Source organism: Lepidochelys olivacea (assembly GCF_965140295.1).
Source record: "Lepidochelys olivacea isolate rLepOli2 genome assembly, chromosome: 2".
In the NCBI taxonomy this organism is placed as follows: Eukaryota; Metazoa; Chordata; order Testudines; family Cheloniidae; genus Lepidochelys; species Lepidochelys olivacea.
Window position 1 is genome coordinate 202,804,270 of NC_140412.1, and position 24,336 is coordinate 202,828,605.

At 40.5% G+C, this 24,336-nt stretch overlaps 1 protein-coding gene across 2 annotated transcripts in view; it reads right to left on the bottom strand.

Moving 5' to 3' along the window:
• Positions 1 to 24,336, bottom strand: part of KAT2B (lysine acetyltransferase 2B) — a 67,782-nt gene that overhangs the window by 12,714 nt on the left and 30,732 nt on the right. For both annotated transcript variants that reach the window (XM_084618089.1, XM_084618088.1), the window contains exons 7-13: positions 16,994 to 17,100; positions 15,219 to 15,344; positions 11,808 to 11,944; positions 9,334 to 9,542; positions 8,136 to 8,262; positions 4,074 to 4,184; positions 2,233 to 2,376 (exon numbers count right to left, since the gene is read on the bottom strand). In XM_084618089.1, the coding sequence (XP_084474215.1) occupies positions 2,233 to 2,376; positions 4,074 to 4,184; positions 8,136 to 8,262; positions 9,334 to 9,542; positions 11,808 to 11,944; positions 15,219 to 15,344; positions 16,994 to 17,100 (961 nt within the window). The remainder of the gene's footprint in view (positions 1 to 2,232; positions 2,377 to 4,073; positions 4,185 to 8,135; positions 8,263 to 9,333; positions 9,543 to 11,807; positions 11,945 to 15,218; positions 15,345 to 16,993; positions 17,101 to 24,336) is intronic.

Here is a 24,336-nt window from a genome sequence, read left to right on the forward strand (position 1 = left end):
AGACGCGTCCAAACAGCTCTTCCCCAGTAACCAGTATTAGTTTGGTGGTGGTAGCAGCCAATCCAAGGACAAAGGGTGGAATATTTTGTACCTTGGGGAAGTTTTGACCTAAGCTGGTAAAGATAAGCTTAGGAGGTTTTTCATGCAGGTCCCCACATCTGTACCCTAGAGTTCAGCGTGGGGGAGGAACCTTGACAATAGGTTTTCCCTTCTGGTGAGAGAATGGTATGGTAGACCTCAAATCAGTGAAGGCTACACTCAGAAAGACCTCAAGACTTCTAGAATATGCTGCTCAAACAGTTTCACTTTTGTTTCTACTTCCAGTCCCTCCCTTCCCACATTTATCTCCAGACTTCTTCTCCTTGTCCAGATCTGTTCCGCCTCCAACAATCTTCTATTCATTGAACTTTTTGAAACTTTGCACTTTTGGAGAGAGGTAAGGGATTGACTCAGTGGTTGAGGTCTTATTTCTCACCACTATATATTAATTAATTAATTTATTTTAAAACATTTTTGCTGTGAACAAGCATGTTATCTCTGGAGACACAAATCCACAGTTTGAGAACTGCAAAACTAAGGATCTCTGATGGTATCTTCTAGACTGAGCACGGAGTCCCACTGTGTAGATAGAAAGATTAACCTAAATAATCTATACAGAAGCCCCTGGAACCCCATAAGATTGGGTCCCTAGTCCATTAACTATTAGAACACATTTACAAAACTTTTCTTAAACATTACATGAATATATTGTCTCATACTATAGAATTAGAATTTATAATCCCTATTCCGTGATGAGATATCCTTGAGCTATAATGTATCTTAATTAAAACTATCTTTAGATAGGTTTTTTCCTCAAAAAGCATTTTATCAAAAAAATCTGATTTAAATTAAAAAAATCTGATTGTTTTGATTTTTTTTTAAAAATCATTGATTTTTATCCACCCTGATCTACGTTATCTTTCCTTATACTTAAATATACATAAAGGAAGAAACAATAGTAAGGAAAAAACTATGAAGTTTTCATGATTTAGATCTTAAATTTCCATTCATTTTGATCTATTATAGATACATTATAGATCTATTACAAGCTTTAGTACTTGAAGGATCCGCAAATTAGCTATTAAGTATACATGCAACTTTAGTCAACTTTAGGTTCCTGGACATCATTTAGAAACCAATGTGTTCAGAAAGACTGAATTTTTTACAAAAAGTTGTTTTACTTGGCATCAACTGTAGAAAATAAAAGGGTGAGAGAGAATGTGTGTGAGATTTACACACAGGGGCATCAGGAGAGATTTTTTTAAAAATTAAGACCAGAATCAGTTGTTTTGACTCTCTGTTGTCTAAGAACAGACTGCATCTTCCATTCATCTTTTAAAATAATTCTGCCTTTGAGGTAATGCAATTAATAGCAACTGGAACTTAGAAGGCTAATATGGGAAACAGTTTCTGTCAAACAGAGCAGGCTGTTTTTCAGTCAGGATGTTCTCCTGTTAAAAAGAAATGGCTGCTTGACACAGACACCATTTTACAAAATAAAACTGAAATCACAAGATCTGACCCTGTCACAGAAGGACCCAGTAGCCTTGTGCTTTTTAAAGAAACATTTTTGTGAACATTTTTTGTTTTATCGGCTACCCAACTGAACCACATTTCAGAAAAGCACTTAAGTATGTGCTTAACGGTCACTTTAATGCCAAAATGTTTTGCTGGACCAGGATCTTTGTGTGAAAAAATGATGAACTAGTTAAAGGATATAAATAAGAACTTTCCACTCAAAATTACCATTAATGAATGCTGCAATAACGATTATGTAACTCAAATACTTAAAAAAACAAACACATTTGAAAAATGGATTAAAGCAACCTCACAAAATTTCACACATCTGCTCACCCAGAACGAGTAATTTTATTTTGTGACATCAGTAATATATCAATACTTTTTTCAATGTTATCATTATGTTAACTGCAGGAAAGGAGAATTTGTGCTTGAGAGATGGTAAATTTGTGATAATTTTGAGGCCAGATTAAAATATAGGTTTTAATTAATTAAACAAATGCTTCTGTGATATTTTGAATATCAGACACGGGCATGAAAGGAGGTAGATATCTGAGTGCTGACCAAATAAATGTTTATATAAGCCAGCTAGAAATATTTATATAAGCCATTTTAAATGTGTCATTTTTTTAAAAACAGTGTTAATATTAAACAATATCTTATTTCATTATTTACCTCTTTTTGCTTTTTAATGATGACAGAAAATTCAGTGTAGGGAATCCTTGGATTTAATTCACATCCCATTAGAGTGGCTCCTTCATAATCCTTGATATAGCCAACATATTTTGCTTTTGGTACTTTAATATCTTTGGAGAAACCCTAAGAAATGATAAACTCAAATTGATACAAGACAATTTTCTGTTTACATTTATGAATTACAATCAGATTCATTACACTGTCAAAATGCCAAAAATATAAAGAGAGAGCTACAGACCATGGCCCCAGTTAGAGCATAAGTAGCTTTACACACAAGTAGTCAGTTACTCACATGCAGGTTCATGGCCCATATCAGGAGTAGAAACTAAACTCCAAAGTGTAACCAGTTATGTTCGGGGGGGTGGGGGGGCGGAGAATGGAAGCAGGGAGACACACAGTTTTTATTCAAAGTAAGATGTTTATAGATGAGTATGAAGGCAACTTTCAGCTCTATTTCAACATTACATTAAAGGGTCTCAATCCTGCAGTCACTAGTCAGGCAAGGCTTCTGCTGAAGTCAATGAAAGTTTTGCCTAAGTAAGGCTGCTGCATTGTGCCCCAAAAGAACGACCCCCCGCCCCATAAAAATCAAGTGCAAAAAATAAAAAACAAAATATAAAACCAAAGAAAGTTCCAGAGATTAGAGCATACAGATCTCATAAAATCTGCAGGTACTGGGGACAGAACACCCTGCCCCGCCCCAATAATTCCCTGACAAAACAAGGAGGGGGAAGTTTTCCTCCCCTTTGGCCACTTCCTTATGGATTTTCTTAGACTAGCGGAATCTGACTTGTTTTGTTTTTGTTAAAATTTGCCAATATAGGTCCCCAATTCTGCATTTGGGTCTGTCATCACAGACCCCTACATTCACATGGATTCACACTGAAGTTAACAGCACTGTGTATGGGTCCATAGTAGCAGACCCAAAACAGGACTGGTGCTTCAGTGCTGAACTGACTTTTTAGTTAGTATCTATTTTAAAGAAGGATCAAAGTAAGATTAAAACAGTCTCAGTCACCAAACACTAGACTAAAATTTTCTGCTGGCATAACTCACTGGTTTCAATATAATTTGTGAGCACAAAAGAGATACAAGATAAAGCTGTAAATCTATTTCTGTTCAGTGTGGTAAGCATACTGTATTCCCACATACATCTGTGCTACCTCAAACTCCTTCCAAAAACAGTGATTTATTAAGTGCATGGAGCTGGTAACAGCTTTTTAACATACAATTAGGAAATCAGAAAGTCTGAATTTATCTTAACGAAGTTCAGCTGTGACTTCTTTTTAAAAAAAACACTTAATTGAGAGTATTATGTAATCTGCAAATACAATCAAATTTTTCCTACAAAATACACTGTTCTATAAAGATAGTACCTTAACTTTGGCTAACACAGAACATATTTTGTACATTAAAATAAAAAGACACTACACATTTTACACAGCTGCTTAGATACCACAAGCTGCTAATACATTTTACGTAGGCAATGCCTATGCTAGCACTTATGTTGGCAAATTTTGTGTCACTCAGGGGTGCAAAAAAACCACGCCCGAATGCCACAAGTTTTGCTGGCATAAGTGCTCATGTGCACAGCGGTTACGTCGGGGGGAGACGCTCTCCCGCCAACACAGCTACCACCACTTGTTGAGCTGGTTTTATTATGTCAATAGGGTAGCTCTCTGCCATCAGCATAACGCAGCTACACAAATCCAGTTACAGCTGTGCCGCTGTAAGCTTGTAACTGTAGACCTGGCCCGGCCATAGGGTTTCTACATTTCCATGTCTTACATTGGCTGAAGACTTTTCTTAGGCTGACTTACTTGTTTCTTGAAGTAGCCAATTGCATATTCGTCTGCATACGTGAGAAAGTTGAGAATGTTATGCTTGATGTGATACTCTTTCAGATGATTCATTAGGTGAGTTCCATAACCCTATGTGGAAATAGTTAAGGAAATTTATCTCATGAGAAAAACCTTTTTGGTGTTACATGTATTAGAAGCTATGGCTGTTCTTTGAAGGGAGTATTTCTCCAGAGCTGAACTCAAGGACCTCAGTTATTAGCAAAGACTGAACTATTTACAATACTTGGAAGGTCACATATGTGACCCAATGGACGACACAGAACGTCATAGCTTCTAATTATTGATTCACTTTTGATCTAAAAGAAACAACCTCAACTCCCTTGGGGAGTAGTGTGTTGATCTAGAGGTTATTTTTTCAGATAGTTGTAATTTAAGGTGAATATATCTCTATATAGTGTATTTAAGTTAAATATCAAGTATATAGATTCACAACCTTGGGGACTAACAAAGCTAAAGGTGTTCGGATGCTACAATGATATATCTGAGAAACAGATTCTTCCTTAAGACTTACTTTGGTCATGTCACTTACAAAACACTTTGTAATGGCTAGGCAGCTGATGTACTAAGAATGCTGGTTATTATGGTAATCATGACTGTTTCATTGTTACCTTGTCCTCTTACTCCTCTGCTTGTTCATTTTACCCACCTGTTGTTTTTCATCACATGCTAAGATTTTAGGCTTTTTTTATTATATGTGCAGAGCACCTAGCCCAGTGGAGACCTGATCTCTGATTGGGGTCTCTAGGCACTACCACAATATAAATGAATAAATAATGAATAAAGATGTCCTCTGATGCCAAATAAAACAATTCCCAGTCTCATTCAGAAACAGAAGAGAATTATGCAATAATGTAGCTAAAAGTGAATAATCCTACAGGAAAATAAATATGCTATTTATATTTCCAAACTGTCCTATTCTTTTTCTCTTGCGATGAAAAAGAACGGATACAGACTAAACCCAGTAATCCTTCACTAATGAGACAGAGTATTTTATACTAACTGGACACAATGTAACTGAATTAATCATTCCTGCTTATGCTGCAATTATTGAGACAATGGATAAAAAACTGGAGTCTTTTAAAAATGTCTGGGAAACATATCTGGGGTCTCCTTATTTCATTGGAAGATTGGGAGACTTCTTATGCTTTGACATGAAATAGAACAATAAATTACAAAATGGAAAGTACAACATTACTCATGATTCACTATCTTTAATGGCCTCTGGAAAATGGCAACAAAATTATATCATAAATAAATAAATATTGGAAATTTAATACAGAATACTTAATAATGACACATGCTTGGAAAAGTCTGTCACTGTGGGGTATAATACCTTTGCACCAACTTATTTTCAGTGACTACCCTTTAAAAGTTTGGGGCCCTTTTACAGACTTCACATTTAAAATTACAACCCCAGATTATGTACTAAATTGCATATTTCTGAAATTTAAGTAAACTACTAAGATACTTGTTTCGCCCTTCAAAGAGTACAACTGGTATCAAATACGTGATTTGACAACTCATGGACCGTTGAGGGGTCCCAAAAGTTCTTTAGAAATTCTCAGAAGTGCACACGATATAAAGGGATTTTCAGTGTTCAAATTCTATATTCACAAGGGTTTAATTTAAATAGACGAAACCATGATCAAAATGTAATGAAAAATCATTTTTTACCTAAAAACTAGAGATGTGAATGCTAGTCAAGCTTATTTCTCTGTAGCAGAACAATCCAAACAGTAAGTTAGAGACTACGGGTATGTCTACACTGAAATTAGACACTCGTAGCTGGCCCATGCCAGTTGACTCCAGCTTGTAAGGCTCAGGCTAAGGGTTGTTTAACCAGTGTAGACATTCAGGCTCTGTCTGCAGCCTGAGCTCTGGGACCCTCCCACCTTGCTGGATTCTAGAGCCCAGGCTGAAGCCTGAGCCCAAACATCTACGCCACAATTAAACAGCCCCTTCACCCAAGCCAGCTGGCATGGGCCAGCCATGCGTTTTTAAATGCAGCGTAGACATACACTATGACATTTTCAGTGCCCATCATTCTCTGGTCACAATTTAGTGACCCATTTCAAGAGTTCTAAATTATTTTGTCTGACTGCTAACCCTGAGTGTCACATCTGAGGCTTTACGGATTTTTTTTAAAGTAATTCTGAGAATGACATTGGCAATTACATATACCTGGAACATTTTGTCCTAGAGATGATTTTTAATTTAGCCATCTTATTTTATGTAAATTTATTTCTTCAAATTTTATTCATTCTCACAAAAATTTCTCTGTATGAATATTCAGCTGCAGAAGTTAAGACACACAAGCTAGAATGCACATTGTACATAGAAGTCTCATGCAGCTACTTCAAAACTGTTTCAACTTTCAAAAGCCAAATTTAAAAAAAATAGTCCTCCATCTTACTTAGTCCAGCTATCTGAAAGTTCATGAAGATAGGAAGTACTTTTCAGCAGGAAGAGACCAAGATCCATTTGTAAAGATTTTCTTAGTTAGCTACTGGTGGTGGCCACCTTCCACAGAAAGGAACACAGGAAGCCCAGCTTTCAGATGTAGTTATCTCAAATATATATGTATGTTAACAGGCACTCAGGAGTGTAAAATTGATAGTTGTGCACCAAAGTGCTCATGCATATATTGTTTAAGCAGCTACTTTTGACAGTTGGCCTTTGTTAGTTTTATTTGGTTGGTTGTTTTTTAAAATGCTACCCCAGCAGAACTGTTACACAAAGTGTGTCAGCACAACTTTGTACTGAATCAGCAAAAGCCATTACACAGTGAACACACATTTTTCTAATTATTTAGTCTTACAAATATACATGTCTGGACTGTTATATTTTATTGTTCAGATCGGCTGAAATGCTGGATGAATCCCCTTGTGACAGACCGCCAGCTAAGAGAGTGAGTGAATCTCTCTCTCTAAAACTGGAGTTTAGTGAATCCAAGACTGAGGGAACACATTTAAGGCTGTAAAAGCATTCAGCTCCCACTCTGCTATTCCTCCACCCTGGCTCTTTGTTTTCAAGAGCCTGAATGTAGCACATAACTTCTGCCAACTCTGTGATGTGAACTCCAAATTAGTTTCATTCTCATCTATAAACACAGTTGACTGAACATACAGCTACAGCACCATCTAAAGGCAAGAGGTTGAAATCAAACAGCAATAATTTTGATTCACCTGAAATCCTCTGTTAAAAGGAAATCTGGTACTGTACTTTTACACTCTTCATTCTTTAAGCAGAGAGGTTCATTCTTCAGGCAATTTAGATCAATATAGCTTTAGCGCTCGGGGGGCGTCAAAAATCCACACTCCTGAGCTCCATAGCTGTGCTGACCTAACCCCCAGTACAGACATAGCTAGGTCGACAGAAGAATGCTTCCATCAATCTAGCTACCGTTGCTTGGGGAGGTGGAGTTTCTATGGCAATGGAAACTCCCCTTCTGTCGCTCTAGGGAGCATCTACACTATGGGTGACACAGCAGCATAGCTACGGCATCCTAGCTGTGCCACTATAGTGCCCATAGTGTAGACATGGCCTAACATTTAAATACCCTTCAAGTACACACTAGTAGAATTATACAGCATGCTAGATGCAAGAATATACCCACTTTTTAAAAACTGTATTGTTAACTGAAGTGATTTAAGGTTGTGGTCGTAGCATTACTGTCTCACAAGCAGAATGCCCATTTTCGTTCAACTACGAATGTTACGATAAGCTGATATAAGGCCAGTCAGTGAAGACTGAAGAGTAAAGAGCCCAATAATGGGAGCCAACAGATTAGTATGTTGATGGAAGATGTTTTTAATTATTCTGAAGGGGGTGGTCCTCAGACCTATAACATTTTTAGGCAGTTGAATTGCTTTGTGTGTTAAATATATTGCCAAGTATTCTTGAACAGGAAAGGGAAGCGAGAAGACGGTGATTCCAAAATTATGACTATGATCCATTAGTGAGTTCTGGCCCCGCAGAACCCAAATAGACTTAATCAACCACTTCTAACATTGTCTTTACCTTGACTTGTTCATTAGAAGTCACAGCACAGAAAACAATCTCCGTAAATCCTTGAGATGGGAACATCCGGAAACAGATACCACCAATCACACGACCATCTTTTATTAATGCAAGGGTCTTGTGTTTTCTGAATGCATAAAATAATGACAGCCTTAGTTCATGGCCATAGCACAGGTGCCATCTTTCCCTCAGAAATTTATTCTTTGCTTTCCAAAAGCAATTATAAATGTCTTTGTTAAACCAAAGGAGTACTTGTGGCATCTTAGAGACTAACCAATTTATTTGAGCATAAGCTTTCGTGAGCTACAGCTCACTTCATCGGATCAATGAAGTGAGCTGTAGCTCATGAAAGCTTATGCTCAAATAAATTGGTTAGTCTCTAAGGTGCCACAAGTACTCCTTTTCTTTTTGCGAATACAGACTAACATGGCTGCTACTCTGAAATTTGTTAAATCAATTGCTTGTATCTATAGAACAGTTGCTGATTTAACTAACATCATGTTCCTCATCTACTGTAAAATGCCTTATAAAGAGTTTTCTTGCCTTTGTCACTATAAGTTATACAGTTATGTTGCATTTCTTATCACGACTGTACCCTGGCTAAATAAGAGATTAACAGAGCTTCAGGACATTCAGCCTTTACTACCAGATGCCTGATTCCCTGTGTGCATTCTACATAGCTTAAGTGATCAATTTCCAGCATAGGTGACCAGGCAGTCAATTATTATAGATATTTCTAAGCACCTATTCTCAAAAGCATGCAAAAATCAGAAGAAATATCCATTTCAGCAGCACTTACACCATGTGCTAACCATTAAAAGAACAAGACTGCCATCGGTAAACCCTTCATAACTGTCTATGGCAAGGTTCAAGAATTTTATTGCAAACTTCAAGGTCTGGGAAAATTTGCACTGCATCCATTCTCTGCACTAGCCAATAACCAGCTATTAATCGTTAACTTTTATGACAGCAACAATGAAAATTATTTCCAGATTTCTCACACCTTCTGATTATATCTACATTCAGTAAATTTGGAAAGTAGCAACCTGATATATTTGCTAGACTCAATCTCTGTTTGAAATAATAAAGCAAGCATAGAACAGACATGCTTTCTGTCCTTTTTGTCCTGTAAATTGATCCTTTCCTGTCTATCTACCGCAAATTACAGACTCTCATACATCAGAAAGAAGATACTAACGGATCAAAGACCAAGCGTGTAATGTACTCCTTTGGCATTCTGGGAAGCTGATGGGAGAATACGTTCTGTAAGCCAACTAGCCACATCATAATCTTTTTGTTTGGCTTCTGGTTCAGGGAATTTCCAACTACGTGAAATTCAATCACTCCCCGGCGCTCCTCTAGTCTTGCTGCTTCATCCCGGGCTGAATGTGCTGACAGAAAGTTAGTCTGTGTTGTGCAAGAGGGGAACAAAAATACATTTGAGAGAGTTTGAGGAGATACGGTCTTAATTTCACATCTATCAACAGGACAATCAAGAAATGTTCTAAGTCTCCCATTCATCCTTTTACAAACAGAGCTGCCTCTGGGTATTAAATAAAAAGTGATTCTGCCAAATAAGCCTGACAGAGTTTTGATTTTATTACTTTCCATAATTACACAATTACTTTAAGAATTTGAAAACAACATTTCATTTTCTTCTAATTTTGCTTCTAAAATCTGACAGTTGTGTGTCTATATCCGAATGGAGTGGAAACTAATACAGCCAATTTGTTTAGCAACTTCTACTTGTATAACACCTTACCATGCTGAAATATTTTTGCTTTTACATGGGTGTAACGGGACAGTTACCCCACTCTGGTGGAAAAAAGCTAGGCTGATTCCTGTTATAAGGGCTCAGGGAGGAGATGGGTCAGAGTCTCCTCTAGCTGTGGAGAAAGAAGGACCTGGCTGCCTGGGAGCTCAGGGTACCAGGAGTAGAGGAGTGCTGGGGAGCTCCAACCTGGCAAATCTCCCAGTTGCGGGCCTTACTAAAGGCCAAAGCAGGTACTGGGGTTGCAGAGGTGCAGCCTGGGGTTAGGCAGAGGCAGCTGGCCCAACGCCTTTGCCGATGATGAGTGGCCTTTACAGACTGCCGTTTGCCTCAGCGAGCGGGGTCTAACTGACAACTGCCAGTAGCCCCTGACGCAAGGTGGGTGTAGAGGGTTGGGGGTTCCCCTGGGAGGGAAGACCTAGGGGAGGGGGTACTGCAGTAGGCAGAACCCCAGGGTAAGGGGCACCAGGGTCTGGGACGGACACGGGGGCCTGAGACAGGTGAGACACCAGCCAGCAGAGGGCGTTCCAAAGCTGGAGTTGAGCTAATTCCCAAGACGACCAGCAGGAGGCGCCACGCTGGTGAGTCTTCAACCTCAGCATCAACTGCAATCAGCATCTACTGCGGAAGTCTGAAAATAGTATTTAATTGCTACTCTAGCAATACTGGAAAAAATACTTTTTGTAGGCCCTATTAAAATTGTGGCTATATTTTGTTTTTAAATTTTTAGCTTTATCATAGTGAATTAAATGAACAGGTAATGAAAGCTCATCACAGTTACTCACAGTGAACAAGCCTGAGGTACTCCCAACCACCTATCCTTTAAAATGTGATTGAAAAGGTTAAAGATAGTTGTTGGATACTAAAATATTTCTAATGCTGTCTGGGAAAACCCACATACTTATTTGCATAGTCAGTGCTCCTTGGAACTAACACACTACAGACATAGGACTGTCACCAATTACACAGTAATTGCCCACAGTAACGTTTATTTTGCACTAGACCAGACTTCCATGCACTGTTTGCTTTCCAGGGCAAAGTTTAGCTGCTGAGCATCCAGTCACTGTCAGGCCCTGCGTCCTGATTGTCCCAACATTCACAATGAACATACCCATCAATCAGATTACAAAATTTGGGAAAGAACTTTGTAAAAGCTCCAAATCTTCTGCAGTCTCTGGCTGAAACTTGGCAAATATGAAAGACTGGCAAAACATAATCAAGAGGAGAGTGAGGAGAAGGAAGAGCTGGCAATGCAAACCAAAAAATGTGTGCAATGTTGTGGTGTGTATGCTAATGTAGAAAATAGGTAGAATGCAATTCAGTCTCCCATGTCCCGTTCCCCGCCCCCCTGTTAAGGAAAAAGCTATAGGAGAAAAAGCAAAGAAGTTGTTTCATTTTTGAGCCTCAGCACATCTACATATTCACTAAAGAAAAATCGACCCTGCTGTGATTGGGAGAAGTTTCAAATCTGAATCTAATATTCTGCTACAAGATTTGTACCAACTTCACCCATGTCTTAAAGTAACAAGAGAAAATATGAAACATCTGCAATTAACAATGAAGTATTATAGAACTGCTCTGTAGTAAAAGTACCTCGTAAAACAAGCTGTGAGCAATCTGAGTTGCTGAAGCATTTCTTTGCTACCACTGGTATCAAAGTGTCTTTGTAAATGGTACATATTATATAACAAAAGATTTTTTTTTACTCTCTATTTATTGTTCTGTCAAACAATGCATTTCATTTGAGAAACAGACCAAATATTTTCCTTCATTTTAAGTAAAGAGAAACAAGGCATGATAATTATAATGGATCCTTAAATTCTAGTAGTTTATATTGTCCCATTTGTGTTGTAATGGTTACAAAAGTGAACCGTCAATATTGCCAGGTCTATATTTCTCACCTCTGGCCCCAGCATCGCAGCTGGATCTGTAATTGTTGACATCACTTCATTGATCAATTCAATAGGAATATCTCCTACAACTCTGGGCCTTTTTGAATCTTCCTGAGAATAAGGTTCAGTGTTCTTTCTCTTCTCTCCTACACAGCCAAATCAGAACAAAAAGAAAGGATAATTTAAAGGCCAAACAGGTTGCCACAGACACAGAACATATTCATTCCATTTATAAGACAAAAGCAGCAAGAAATTAGCCTAGTGAATGCTGCAGTGGATCTGAGCAAGCACAAGCAGGCAGTCAATCACTTTCCTAATGCAACTGATTTCTGTAAATGAACTAAGATTTGAGGTGCTTTTTCAGCAATGCCAGAAGTCAATTTTACAATTCACGGTACTGACGTGATCAATCTTTATATTAGTAAGTCTGTACTAGGCATGAATCCATTACTCAGAGCCCTAGGAAATCACTACAAGTCTTGCTAAGAAACCACACTATATGCTTAAGTTGCAACTGAGCTACCACTGAACTAATGCAGGCAGCTGGAATTTAGCTGCCAGATTTGTGGATGGTACATGAGTGAGAACAGAATTCAGCTCTGTCTTAAATAGCTCTCCACAAACCTGTCCCATAATGATTAAATATCTTCCCACTGCTATTTAACGTGTAGTTATGGTATGAGGAGTGACTAAAAATGGCACCTTCTCTGACTCAACATATCTGCTCACTGCATGGCTTTACTGACCAAAACAAATTTTCACTCCAGTCTGCACTAAAGAGACAATATAGCTATTTAAGACAGAGCTGGATTCTGTTCTCACTCATGTACCATCCACAAATCTGGCAGCTGAATTCCAGCTGCATAATCTATTACTTGTTGTGTAACAGACAGGAAGAAAAGAGCTTAGCTTTCAGGTCCCCTGCTGTATATGCTAGGCTGGCATTTAAAAAATAAACATGTTTTGATTTGCAGTATTAACTGCTTAAATATGAAAGTCCTTGAGAGGATACCCCAACGATGTCAGTTTAATAATTGCCTGTTTGCCTTTAGCTGCACTTTAATCTTCTCCTATTGTTGTTGGCAGCATGTTGTGTGTCTAAGCACTATGGGACTAGGCTATGAATCATCAATTTAGACCATGTTCTTGCTTTAGTTGGTTTGCATTCTAACATTAGTACTAGATTTTGTTGAGTGTTTTTAATTTCATTTCTTTTAAAAACCTGGAAATAGAAAGAAAGGTCACTGGTATGTTTGTTTATATCAAATTATCATATGTAAACATCACCAGTGCAACATTGTCTTTATGCTGGAACGTCAGCACTGACTTGAGGACATACATACGTTCGCTTGAACCACTTTTATTTCCATAAATTCACATTAAAGCCATTTTGCTTCTGATCATCACAATGGCCTCTTCAGAGATTTGTTTTGCCACCATCTTGAAATCACATCAACCTCACAGACGTGCACTAGCATTGTTACGAGCATTTGGGGATGACAAGAAACCCCAATAAAGTGAATAGTGGATTAGCACAATCACAGAAAAGTTCTGAAAAGCTTCCCACACTTAGGAGCCAATAGTTAGGGCCCTACCAAATTCTTGGCCACGAAAAATGCGTCATGGGCCATGAAATCAGGTCTCCCCCCATGAAATCTGGTGTTTTGTGTACTTTTACCCTATACTATACAGCATTTCTCAAATTGGGGGTCCTGACCCAACAGGTGGTTGCAGGGGGTCAAAAGGTTATTTTGGGGGGGGTCATAGTATTGCCACCCTTACTTCTGTGCTGCCTTCAGAGCTGAGCGGCCAGAGAGCGGCGGCTGCTGACTGAGGGCCCAGCTCTGCAGGCAGCAGCGCAGAAGGGTGGCAACACAACATGCCGTCCTTAATTCTGCTCTGCTGCTGGCAGCGGCTCTGCCTTCACAGTTGGGCTCCTGGCCAGCAGCCGCCGCTCTCCAGCTGCCCAGCTCTGAAGGTAGCGCTGCCGCCAGCAGCAGTGCAGAAGTAAGGGTGGCGGCAACATAACCCTCCCTACAGTAACCTTGCGACCCCCCCACCCCACAACTCCTTTTCAGGTCAGGACCCCTACAATTACAACACCATGACATTTCACATTTAAATAGCTGAAATCATGAAATTTATGATTTTTAAAATCCTATGACCGTGAAATTGACCAAAATGGATCGTGACTTTGGTAGGGCCCTACCAATAGTACATATTTTCGCCATTTTCTTCAAAACATCAGAAGTTTACTAAATCCACTTCCCTTTAAAAAATTAACTCAAGTAATTTTACCCAAAACTTGATATAACAGTGAAGCCAGTTATGTCTTACATGTTGTGATATCTTAGAACTAAATATCCACAATTGATGTTTTTTAACTCATTGTGGAAACAAAAGTGCAGCTGGTCTGACAGTACATATATATATATATATCTATCGTATTTCAAACATATGTAACTTTAAGAAACCAAGATATTAAAACCCCCAATCAAAATACAATAGAAACAACACTGGTGTTAATTATAGACTGAGATGTAATGTAGTAAAGGCAGACTGAAGACTGTTTTTAAAAATGAGTTAAATGCTGAATCTCCCAAATAGCAAGGGGCAGAGATTATCCACTATATGGCTAATTGTAAATTTATCTTTTATTTGTGTTAGGTCACAGTTCTCTGGCTTCCACTCTGCTATGATGTCCCAATAAGCATCATACTGAGATGTTACAGCTTTCAGGTAAACACACTGGTGCACAGAGACAACATATGAAGGGAAGGGGTCTGGGTTAAGATTTTTTTTTATTGTGTTGCAAACATTTTTGGTTGTTGTTTTTTTAATTGTCTCACTTTGTAATCCAAATAGCATATGCTGATACATGCTGGAGCACAGCAGTGGAATGGAAGCCGGTAACATGACTTCAAAGGACTTTAAACTACAAGAAAAAAGCAAGTTCATAAACAGTTATCTGCTGATATCCCTCTGCTTCCTACTACTTGGAACATTATGCATCTGACCCTAAAAGTGCGTCATTTTTCAAAAAAAATGTTTGGGTCACCTGTGATTTTTTTCTTCTGGATTAACATGGGAGTTTTAAATCGTATCTGTAAACAAAACAATAGTCCAGTAAATAACTGAGAGTTTGAACTAAACTGGGCATCATTTTGCTTTCCGTTACAGTGGATATGTTCACCAGAGTTCGACATGTGGTGAATGCTATGTTGTAATTTGTCTACATTAGAAAGGACACCAATTCTTTAAAGTTGACTTGTTTTCTCTGGTCCAGCAAGGAACAAGGTCTGGATTTCAGCTATGCCACAGCTATTAAAAGCAAAGAAAACTATAGGTTTGACACAACATAAAGTCATGTTGTGATAATTAGGCTGAACAGAAGACAAGATCAACTTCCTTTCAAGTTACCTAGAGCTGGGTCATGGCAAGAAGAAACTTTGCAAGCAGGACTCATACTTCCACTGTTGGGTTGTTCTAGAGATGAAGGACTTGCATTATACGAAACAGACCTTGCCACAGGGGGAGGACTGATAACTGCAACAATATAAAAGAGAAAGAACGTTCAAGACATTAGAATTCACCACAACGTTGACTGGAAGAACAAACAAACAACTTCAAAGAGTTACACTGGTAGCAAGTATCCAATGGGTTTTCAACAGCACTCCATGCTATGTAGTGCAATCAAAAACCAGGGTACAGAATGCTATTTGTGTCTATTTTTAGAAGGGGTTTTTTATTCTGATTTCTTTTATTGTATTTTAAAATTTGATACTGCACAGCAAGCCACATTCCTTGATGCGCAGATGAGGATTTACGAACTATATCTTCTAAAAGCTTCCAGGTAACAAATACAGCTCTAACACTTTCCATTGTCTTACAGAGCTAATTTTACTCAACTGCCAATGTCAGGCTTTATTCCTCTGCAGTGTTGTGCAAATGCTAGTAAAAATGGGCTTCCTCAACATACCTACCTAGCTAGTTGGCATTCTGCCACGTCAAGAAACGATTTGCAGCCAGTTCTCAAGGGTCTTCTAGGAAAAGATGTAAGATTTCACTCAAGTGCATTCCACTTATACTACTTGGTCTTGCCTCAGCACACGGGGCTGGACTTGATGACTGTCTGATGTCTCTTCCAGTCCTACATTGCTATGATTCTATGAACGTGCGATCCAAACCGAATCCAATGAAAATGACTCTTATGGCACCACTTAAAGCTGTACAATTATTTTTCAAAATGAAAAACGCACACTTCTCCACCCCTTCTCAAATAGATTTAATTCCACAGGCTCAGATTTGTTTAGTGCCATTAATCATTTTCTAACAAGGTGGTTCCTTGGAAACTGGACACATGCAGTCTCTCTCTTTGTAAACCCTTACTGTTATGGCCTCAAAAGCAGCAGGCCCCCTTTCAATTGTTTTCTGAAACATTCATGAGGGAAGAACCTGGCTACTTTGACACCGAAGGAGTACAGGTCAAAATTTGAAGTGTACTGAAGATTAGCTGGTGAAATGACCTTTATGACCAAGATACATTTAGCGCTATATTGGGCCTCTCTCTTAAACCATTCATAAACAGGATAGATTAGGTGGGGGTGGGGGGCATCTTAGTATAATTTCACTTGGCCCTTTAACAATTTAGCAATTTTTATAGATATATTTTTCAACAGGTGTCCTCCACCCCAACCTCGCAATGCCCATATATGATCAGATACTAGTTAGAAACTAGGAATTACTCAAAGTTACATGCTTGTCCCAATAGAAGGGTCCCTAATATGTGGTAAGAGCCCCATTATCAGAGACACCAGGCATGGTATGGGGCAGGATGTGTCAATGGACACCAGGCAACGCTTGAGGGAGCTCTGAAAAAACAAGACAGCTAAAGTACATATGACAGCAACAAGATATAAAATGTTCTGAGGTAAGACACCATTTGTATGCCTTTGTGGAGTATTTCATCAGGAGAGTATTTCATCATTCCATGAGGAACCAGAGAGACTGCTTCCTGTGTACATCTGGCCATGGACTGATATTCAAGCTACCAGTTTTAACAGAAGCTTCCACATAAATCTGCAGTTCCAGTACTGCCTCTTACAATTATACCATTTTCTCTCAGTGGAAGATTTTGTAGATGTAGAGTGTTCTTTATATAGTCTCTCCCTGACCCTGTCCTAAATGCAGATTACCTGTTTGGATTCCTAGCTGGCCAGTTCGAGAAGAGGACACCATGAAATCCTGATCCCAAATAGGAGAATTCTGACTATACACCTCTTCCTCTAGCATGGATAGAAACCTAAATGCAGAAATACAGAGGCAATGTTAAACACCACAGAATTACTCCTACCCAAAGGAAGATAGGCCTTCCTTCAGAATAATCATTAAAATCTTTTGAATACAGAATGAAGAAACTGGTGATTCTACAACTGAACATTGCTGGACAGTTTTTTAAATTATTTTTTAATAAAATACCCATGATGAACGTGTAAAACCTGAGGTTATACACCTTAACTAGAAGTAAATGTTTCCTCTACTAAAACGTTTTTCGATCACAGATGGCATACTGCATTTACATAGCACAAGTGAGGGCAGCAATAGGAGAGCTGTGTGTTGACAAGCAAGAGTGTGTTGGTCTTATGCAACTGCAACACATGCTTTTCCGATTCATTCTGAAAAATCTAGTATTTAGCACAAGTTTGCATTCTTACTTTCATGTTGATGTACAAAAATCCCACTAGCACTAGCCATTTACATTGGCCTTATGAAAACACTTACATGTAAGTGCGTAATTACACCTAGTGCTTATATGACATTTTAAAAATTAGTCTGTACGTTTAGAAAAAATGAACGTACTTTACACTCTTTTATGGAATGTCTCACAAGCGTAACACTCAAGTGTTACACATCAGAACACCCAGCATGCCTTCATAGGACCACGACAGCAATTCCCTTTCATAGCTCAGACAGCGGCACATCCTCTGGATAGGTCTACACTGAAGCTGGGCCATGTAATTCCTAGCTCTGTTACACATACACGCACAGTTTTGACTGCACTAGCGTGCCAAAAATGGCAGTGAGACCACAATGGCACAGGCTAGACACTTGGTTATGCAGCAAGGATCTCAGACAGCACTGTCCTCAGGCGGCTGGCTTGAGCTGCCACCCATGCCTCCATGGCCACATTGTGACTTTTCGTGTGCTAGCTTGGTGTGTGTGTGTCTGCCCGAGCTGGGAACAACAACTCCCCCTGCAGTGCAGTCGTACCTTGTGGTACCCAGAAGGGTTTTTAGAGGCCAGAAGCTTAACAGCACACAATTTTACTCTCTAGAGGAGTCCTTATTTATGTGAATTGTCCAACTGAAATCAAATGTGATCATTTGAGTGAGAAATCAGTTAAACTGACTCAGGATCCAGGGATGAATTTCCCTGAGGCTTTAAAGGTCAAACCAGTAACCTAGGCAGTTTCAAAAGAAGATTTAAAGTCGTTGCAGGTGCTGCCCCAAGGTCCCCCTGCCACATTTTGTGGTTTTACCACCTCATTTTTTGTTTGTAAATGTTTTTCTCTGCCATATCCCCATGTGAGAGACCTCACAAAACAACTGGGAAACTGACTTTGTAGGAGATTCAGTGACACTATGTAAAGTGCTGCCAAGGGCACTAAGAAAAAAGGCTGAAGATGCAATTGTTACTCCATGTCTTTCCTTCTTCGACCTCAACTACTCTCATCTCCAGTGTCCCCTGTAACCACAGCAAGTACCAGATTTCAGAGGGACTTTGGGAGTAAATGCAGCTGGACTGTTAATAGGTTTTTAATGCTGGAAGACCATCTGATTGTATTAATTTAAAACCCAAACCACCTTCTCCATCCACACACACACACACACGTAGATATGCACATGTACACAGTCCCAGACACTAGACAGTGGACACAGACACACATACACAGACACCACTCAGTTCCCAAGTGATATCTCACTGAAATAAGAACGTAGATCATCACGGCCAAGTCTTTGTTGGATCATATGACCTGGGATCAGGTCCCAGCTCTGCTTTCCCATATCTGTGGCTCAGTTTCCCCACTGTAAAATAGGCAGATAATGAGACTAACTACCTTTGTACAGTGCTTTGCAAGTTCCAGATCAATAGCTGCTACAGAAGCACTGAGTATTAAAGGCTACCCATACCTCCCAAGAGCTCAGTCCAGTTTTAACCCTTATTCTGTTCCTTCCTTTTTTCAGTATTAATAACAAACATTATTAATAATTATAATTTATAATTATTTGTATTACATTAGCATCTAGAGGCCCCAAGTGACATCAGGATCCACAACGCTAGGTGCTGCAATATCACACAATAAGAGACAGTCCATGCTCCCAAGAGTTTATAAGCTAAATAGACAAGAGAGAGAAGGAGGGTGTGAGGGAACAGAGGCCCAGAGTGGGAAGGTGACTGGCCAAGATCACACAGCAAGTCAGGGGCAGAGCCAGAAACAGAACCCAGGACTTCTGGGAAGAAGACTGAGAAGTGACTTGATCATGGTGTTTTAATGCCTGGATTGGGTTTAAATATCAGGTACATAGGGCTCTTTAGCACAACAAGAACCAATGGCTGGATGCTGAAGCCAGACAAATTCCCATTAGAAATAAGGCCCACATTTTTAACAATGTGGGTGAATAGCCATTGGAACAAAGTCCCAAGAGCTGTGATGGATTCGAAATCTCTAGATGCCTTCGAATCCAGACTGGATGCCTTTCCGGACAATGTGCTTTGGTCAAACACAAATTATGGGGCTCAATCTAAGGATAACCGGAAGAAATGTAATGGCCTGTATTATACAGGAGGGCAGGGTAGATGATCTAATGAGCGCTTCTGGCTTAAAAAAACAAACAAAAAAACCAAAGCTATGAATCTATGAGTAAGGACTACTCAGTAAGGCAGGGATGTGGTTCCCTGTTCCCAGCCAATGGGAGCTTTGGAGGAGGTACCCACTTTCTGCCCCCTCTCCCCCAGGGGCAGCAGGTACATGGTGCCCGCTGCTTCCTGAAGTGGGGCCCGCAGCGCCATGGGGGTAGCAATCCCGGGGGCTGGATCCAGCCCGCAAGCCGTAGTTTGCCCACCCCTGCAGTAAGGGGTTGCAGGACTGAGTCCCAGGATTGTATTTTAGACATAGTACATTTATACACATATATGACACCTGGGGAGTCAACTGATATCCACTATAATTGAAAATGGCTATATAATGTTTTAAGCAGTTTAAACCCACCCCCTAACCATTTTTCAGTCATACTGACCGTGAGCATCACAAGAAGTTAAAGTCTAGTCCAGGCTGTTTACAGGTGTCAGAAATATTGAATGTACATGCCCAGGACACAGTGGTCCTTATACTCCCCTCATTGCCTAGACACCCACAGATATAACATGTGTATACTTACATTGTGTCATTGTGTCACCATAAACTGGTACCTCAGAAAATACTTCTGAATTAACCCTCCTAATTTTCTTTTTAAAATACTACATTATCTTGGTTAAGAAAATAACAACCTCTGGGTACGTCTACACTGCAACAAGAAACCCACGGCGCTGCATCTCAAAGCCTAAGTCAGCAGACTCTTGCTTGTGGGGCTCAGGCTGCAGAGCTAAAAATAGCAGTATGGACGTTTGGGCCGCCTGTGGCCACGGTGGCAGCATTTGAGAAACACTGCCCTAGAACACTGGTGTTATAATTATAACTAAATCACTTTACAGCATAGACTCTCACGTGGTCTCAGAGCCTGGACTTCACCCACGCCTGAATGCCCACACTGCCATTTTATAGCCCACATCCCAAGCCCTGCAAGCCCACGTCAGCTGACCTGGGCCAGGAGCAGCAGCTGTGCCACAGGTCTTTTACTGCAGTCTAGACATAGCCAGGGGTTCTCACAAGAAATTTTTTGGTGGCCTCAGAGTGCGGCCACCAACTATTGCTGGTGACCACTCTGACAATTTTTCCTAAAATACTTAATTAACAAATAAATATGCCCATATACATGTCCAAATCATTATAATTTATTTATGCAGGGTTTTTTGGCAGACTCAATAATAAAAATAATGTACAGTTTTCTCTGTTCTTTACTGGACCTAAACAGAATAGAAACAAATACTGTGTTTTTTAAGCCTTGCTAGCTAGTAAGTCTGTTTGTGTGAAAAGTGGTATTTGTATTTTGTTAATATCACTTTTCACAGCAGCAGATGTGCTAGCTAGCAGGGAGGCAGTGAAAAGTGATATTAACAAACATACAAATATCATTTTTCACAACAGACTTACTCAGCCCTGGCAAGCTGGGGGATAAATTAAGCCCTGGATGGGGAGGTGGGTAGGGAGGCAGCTTAGGGCCAGGGGTGATGAGGGGGGAACGAGTCCAGGGACCGGAGGCCTGCAGCTGCACAGCCCGATGAGTCTGGGGCCGGAGGACGCGGTGGAGGCCTTGGGAAATGTGCAGGGGTGTTGAGCTTGGGGCCGGCAGTCATTGCCACATGGCTGGGGGCCGGATCATGTGGCCCCATGGGTCAAAGTCCAAAACCCTGCGGACCAAAACCCTGAGGCTGGGTGTCAGAGCACATGGCCAGAGCTCGGGGCCAGAGGAGGCAGCAGGTGGGGGGGCGGGGTGAGCATGGCGCCAGGGCTGGGGTCAGGGCTCAAAGCCTGTGGCCAGGGTATGGAGCTTGCCACCACACGGCTGGAGCCTGCCGCCTGCCACCCCAGATCTGAAGCCCAAGCCCTGCCGCCTGCCTGCTCCTCCAGCATTTGTGGCTCCAGAGGGGGCAGGGCCCAATCCCTACTGGCTGCCATGGGAGGGGCAACTGCTTTGCCCCCCCCAACCCATCACCACCCTGGAGGCTGCAGCCACACGAAAAGCCCCTGGTGGCCGCATGAGGCCATGGTGGCAGCATTTGAGAAACACTACCCTAGAACACTGAGGTTATAAATTATAACTAAATAACAATACAAATCCCTCAAAGATCGCATTTAAGGCACACATGCTTACCCACCCATGTGGAGACACTGAACAAAGTACAAGTGACCACACAGGGTTTGACTGCTGAGAACTTCACTTTGAAAATAAGAATTAGCTCAGTATTCTAAACTGTAGCTTACAGAATGAACTAAGTCTAGGTAGCAGAGGGAGATAGAGTGGAAAAATAATTCAGAGCAGGAGTACAGTGTATAAAAGGTTTACTATTCCATTCATACTTCTCACACATCTTTTAAATATGCTTTTCTTAGAAAAATCAAGAAATTGCAGGGATAAAAGTGCTTTTCAAATTAAATTTCTACCAAGCCTAGTACAGTTGGGGTTAGAACCACAACTATGTAAACATGGCACCTTCTTGATCCAGAGATCTGCTCCCTATTTAATATAATACCATTTTACTTTAGGGGCCAGACTGTGATCCCCTTTCCCTTCCTGAGAAATTCCTTAACTCCACAAGCAGTTCCACTGACTTCAATGTAATGAAAGGTAATATGAGTAAGGGGTATCACAATCTGGCCCTTACTATCCAAGGTAGGTTTATATTGCTCTTTACTCCTGTTGGGGGTGTTAATCCATGCTAGCATTTGACAGCTCTTTGCTGAGAGACACAAGGTTGATGAGCTAATATCTTTTATTGGACCAACATCTGTCTGAGAGAGAGAGAGAGAGAGGCTTTCAAGCCACACAGGGTATTTCTACACTGCAATTAGATACCTATGGCTGGCCCATGGCAGCTGATTCCGGGGCTGCAGGGCTGTTTAACTGCAATGTAGACTTCTGGGGTAGGGCTACAGCCTGAGCTCTGGGACCCTCCCCCTCACAGGGTCCTAGAGCTCAGCAGCCCCGCAGCCTGAGCCCCAGGAGCCTGAGTCAGCCAGAGGTGTCTAACTGCAATGCAGACATTCCCAGGTCTGAAGAAGAGCTCTGTGGGTAAGGTACTCCCAGGGTCACAGCTAAATGCAAGGTGGAACAGACTGTTCAGAATAAGTAGGTAGCACATATTGTAAGGGACCATTCAAGGTGGAGTGGCACATTAACATCTCTGCAGCCATTGGACAAAAAGGGGTTAGCAGGTTACAGATTGTTGTAATAAACCATAGATCCAGTGTCTCTGTTCAATCCATAATTTTTAGTGTCTAGCAGAGTTATGAATTTAAGCTCCCAGGCTCATCTTTTGAAAGCGTTGTGCAGGTTTCCTTTGAGGTTGGGGACTGATAGGTCAGATATAGAGTGACTGCTTTGTGAAAAGCGTTCACCCACAGCTGAGAAGGTGTTTTTGTCTTTTATCATTTTCCTGTGTGAGTTCAATGATTATCTGATTTCACACACATGGTTCCTATTGGGGCATTTAGTGCACTGTATGAGGTACACCACATGTTGTGATAAGCACATATAGGATTCATGGATCTTGAAAGGTATGTTGTGGGGGGTGTTGATCATTGTACCAGTGGAGATAAGTTTGCAGGTTTTGCATCTGTTGTTCTGGCAGGGTCTGGTGCCACTCCAAATTGCTCTGTCCTTGTCTGTGGGGAGTTTGCTCCAGATGATGAGCTCGAAGAGATTCAGGGGAGGAGGGGAGTTGCTTGAAGGCCAGAAGTGGGGGCTCCCCGGCCCAGGGTGGTGAGGCGTGGGTGGGCTCAGGCTTTGGACCCCACTCCTGGGGTTGTGTAGTAATTTTTGTTGTCAGAAGGGAATCACAGTGCAATGAAGTTTGAGAACCCCTGTGCTAAACAAACCGTTCCACCTTTCATTTTGCTGTCATTCTGGGAGTATCTTTCCCACACCTGAAGAAGAGCTCTGTTTGGCTTGAAAGCTTGTCTCTCATATAAGCAGAAGTTGGTCCAGTAAAAGATATTACCTCACCTGCCTTGTCTTTCTAATATCCTGGCACCAACATGGCTGCATAGCACTTTGCTTGGTCAGTTTCACTACTTTCCTTGTATAGCCAGTTCTTTCCATGGAGAAGGAACCTTTATAAATATCAGTAGGAGAACAGAGTCACTTTTGCAAAAAATAAAATAAAAAAAAATATTATTTTTTTAAATGTCTGTGCTATTTTGTGCAAACAAGTCCATTTTTAAAAAATAAAGTTCATTTGAAATTAAGACCAATTACCTCAACAAAGTTCTGAGACTAGACATATCTCCCACCCACTTCAAACTCGGCATATTATTGTTTTGTCAGTTCTGATAGGAGCTGCAACTAGTATTGAATACTGGAATACTAGTAGCTGAAAGCCTATGCACAGGGTGACCAGATAGCAAGTGTGAAAAATCAGGACAGGGCTGCGAGGCTATATAGGTGCCAATATTAGACAAAGCCTTGAATATCGGGACTGTCCCAAGAATCTTGGGACATCTGGTCACCCTACTTGTGCTGTCACATGGGTGTGCCAGTTGAGCGACTATCCACTACTAAGTAATCCACTATCTGTGCAGACTTCCTCACACAGCTAATGAAATTGTTATATGCAAATTAGCTGTAGAATTAGGGTAGTGATAGGCTGAGTTACCTCTGAT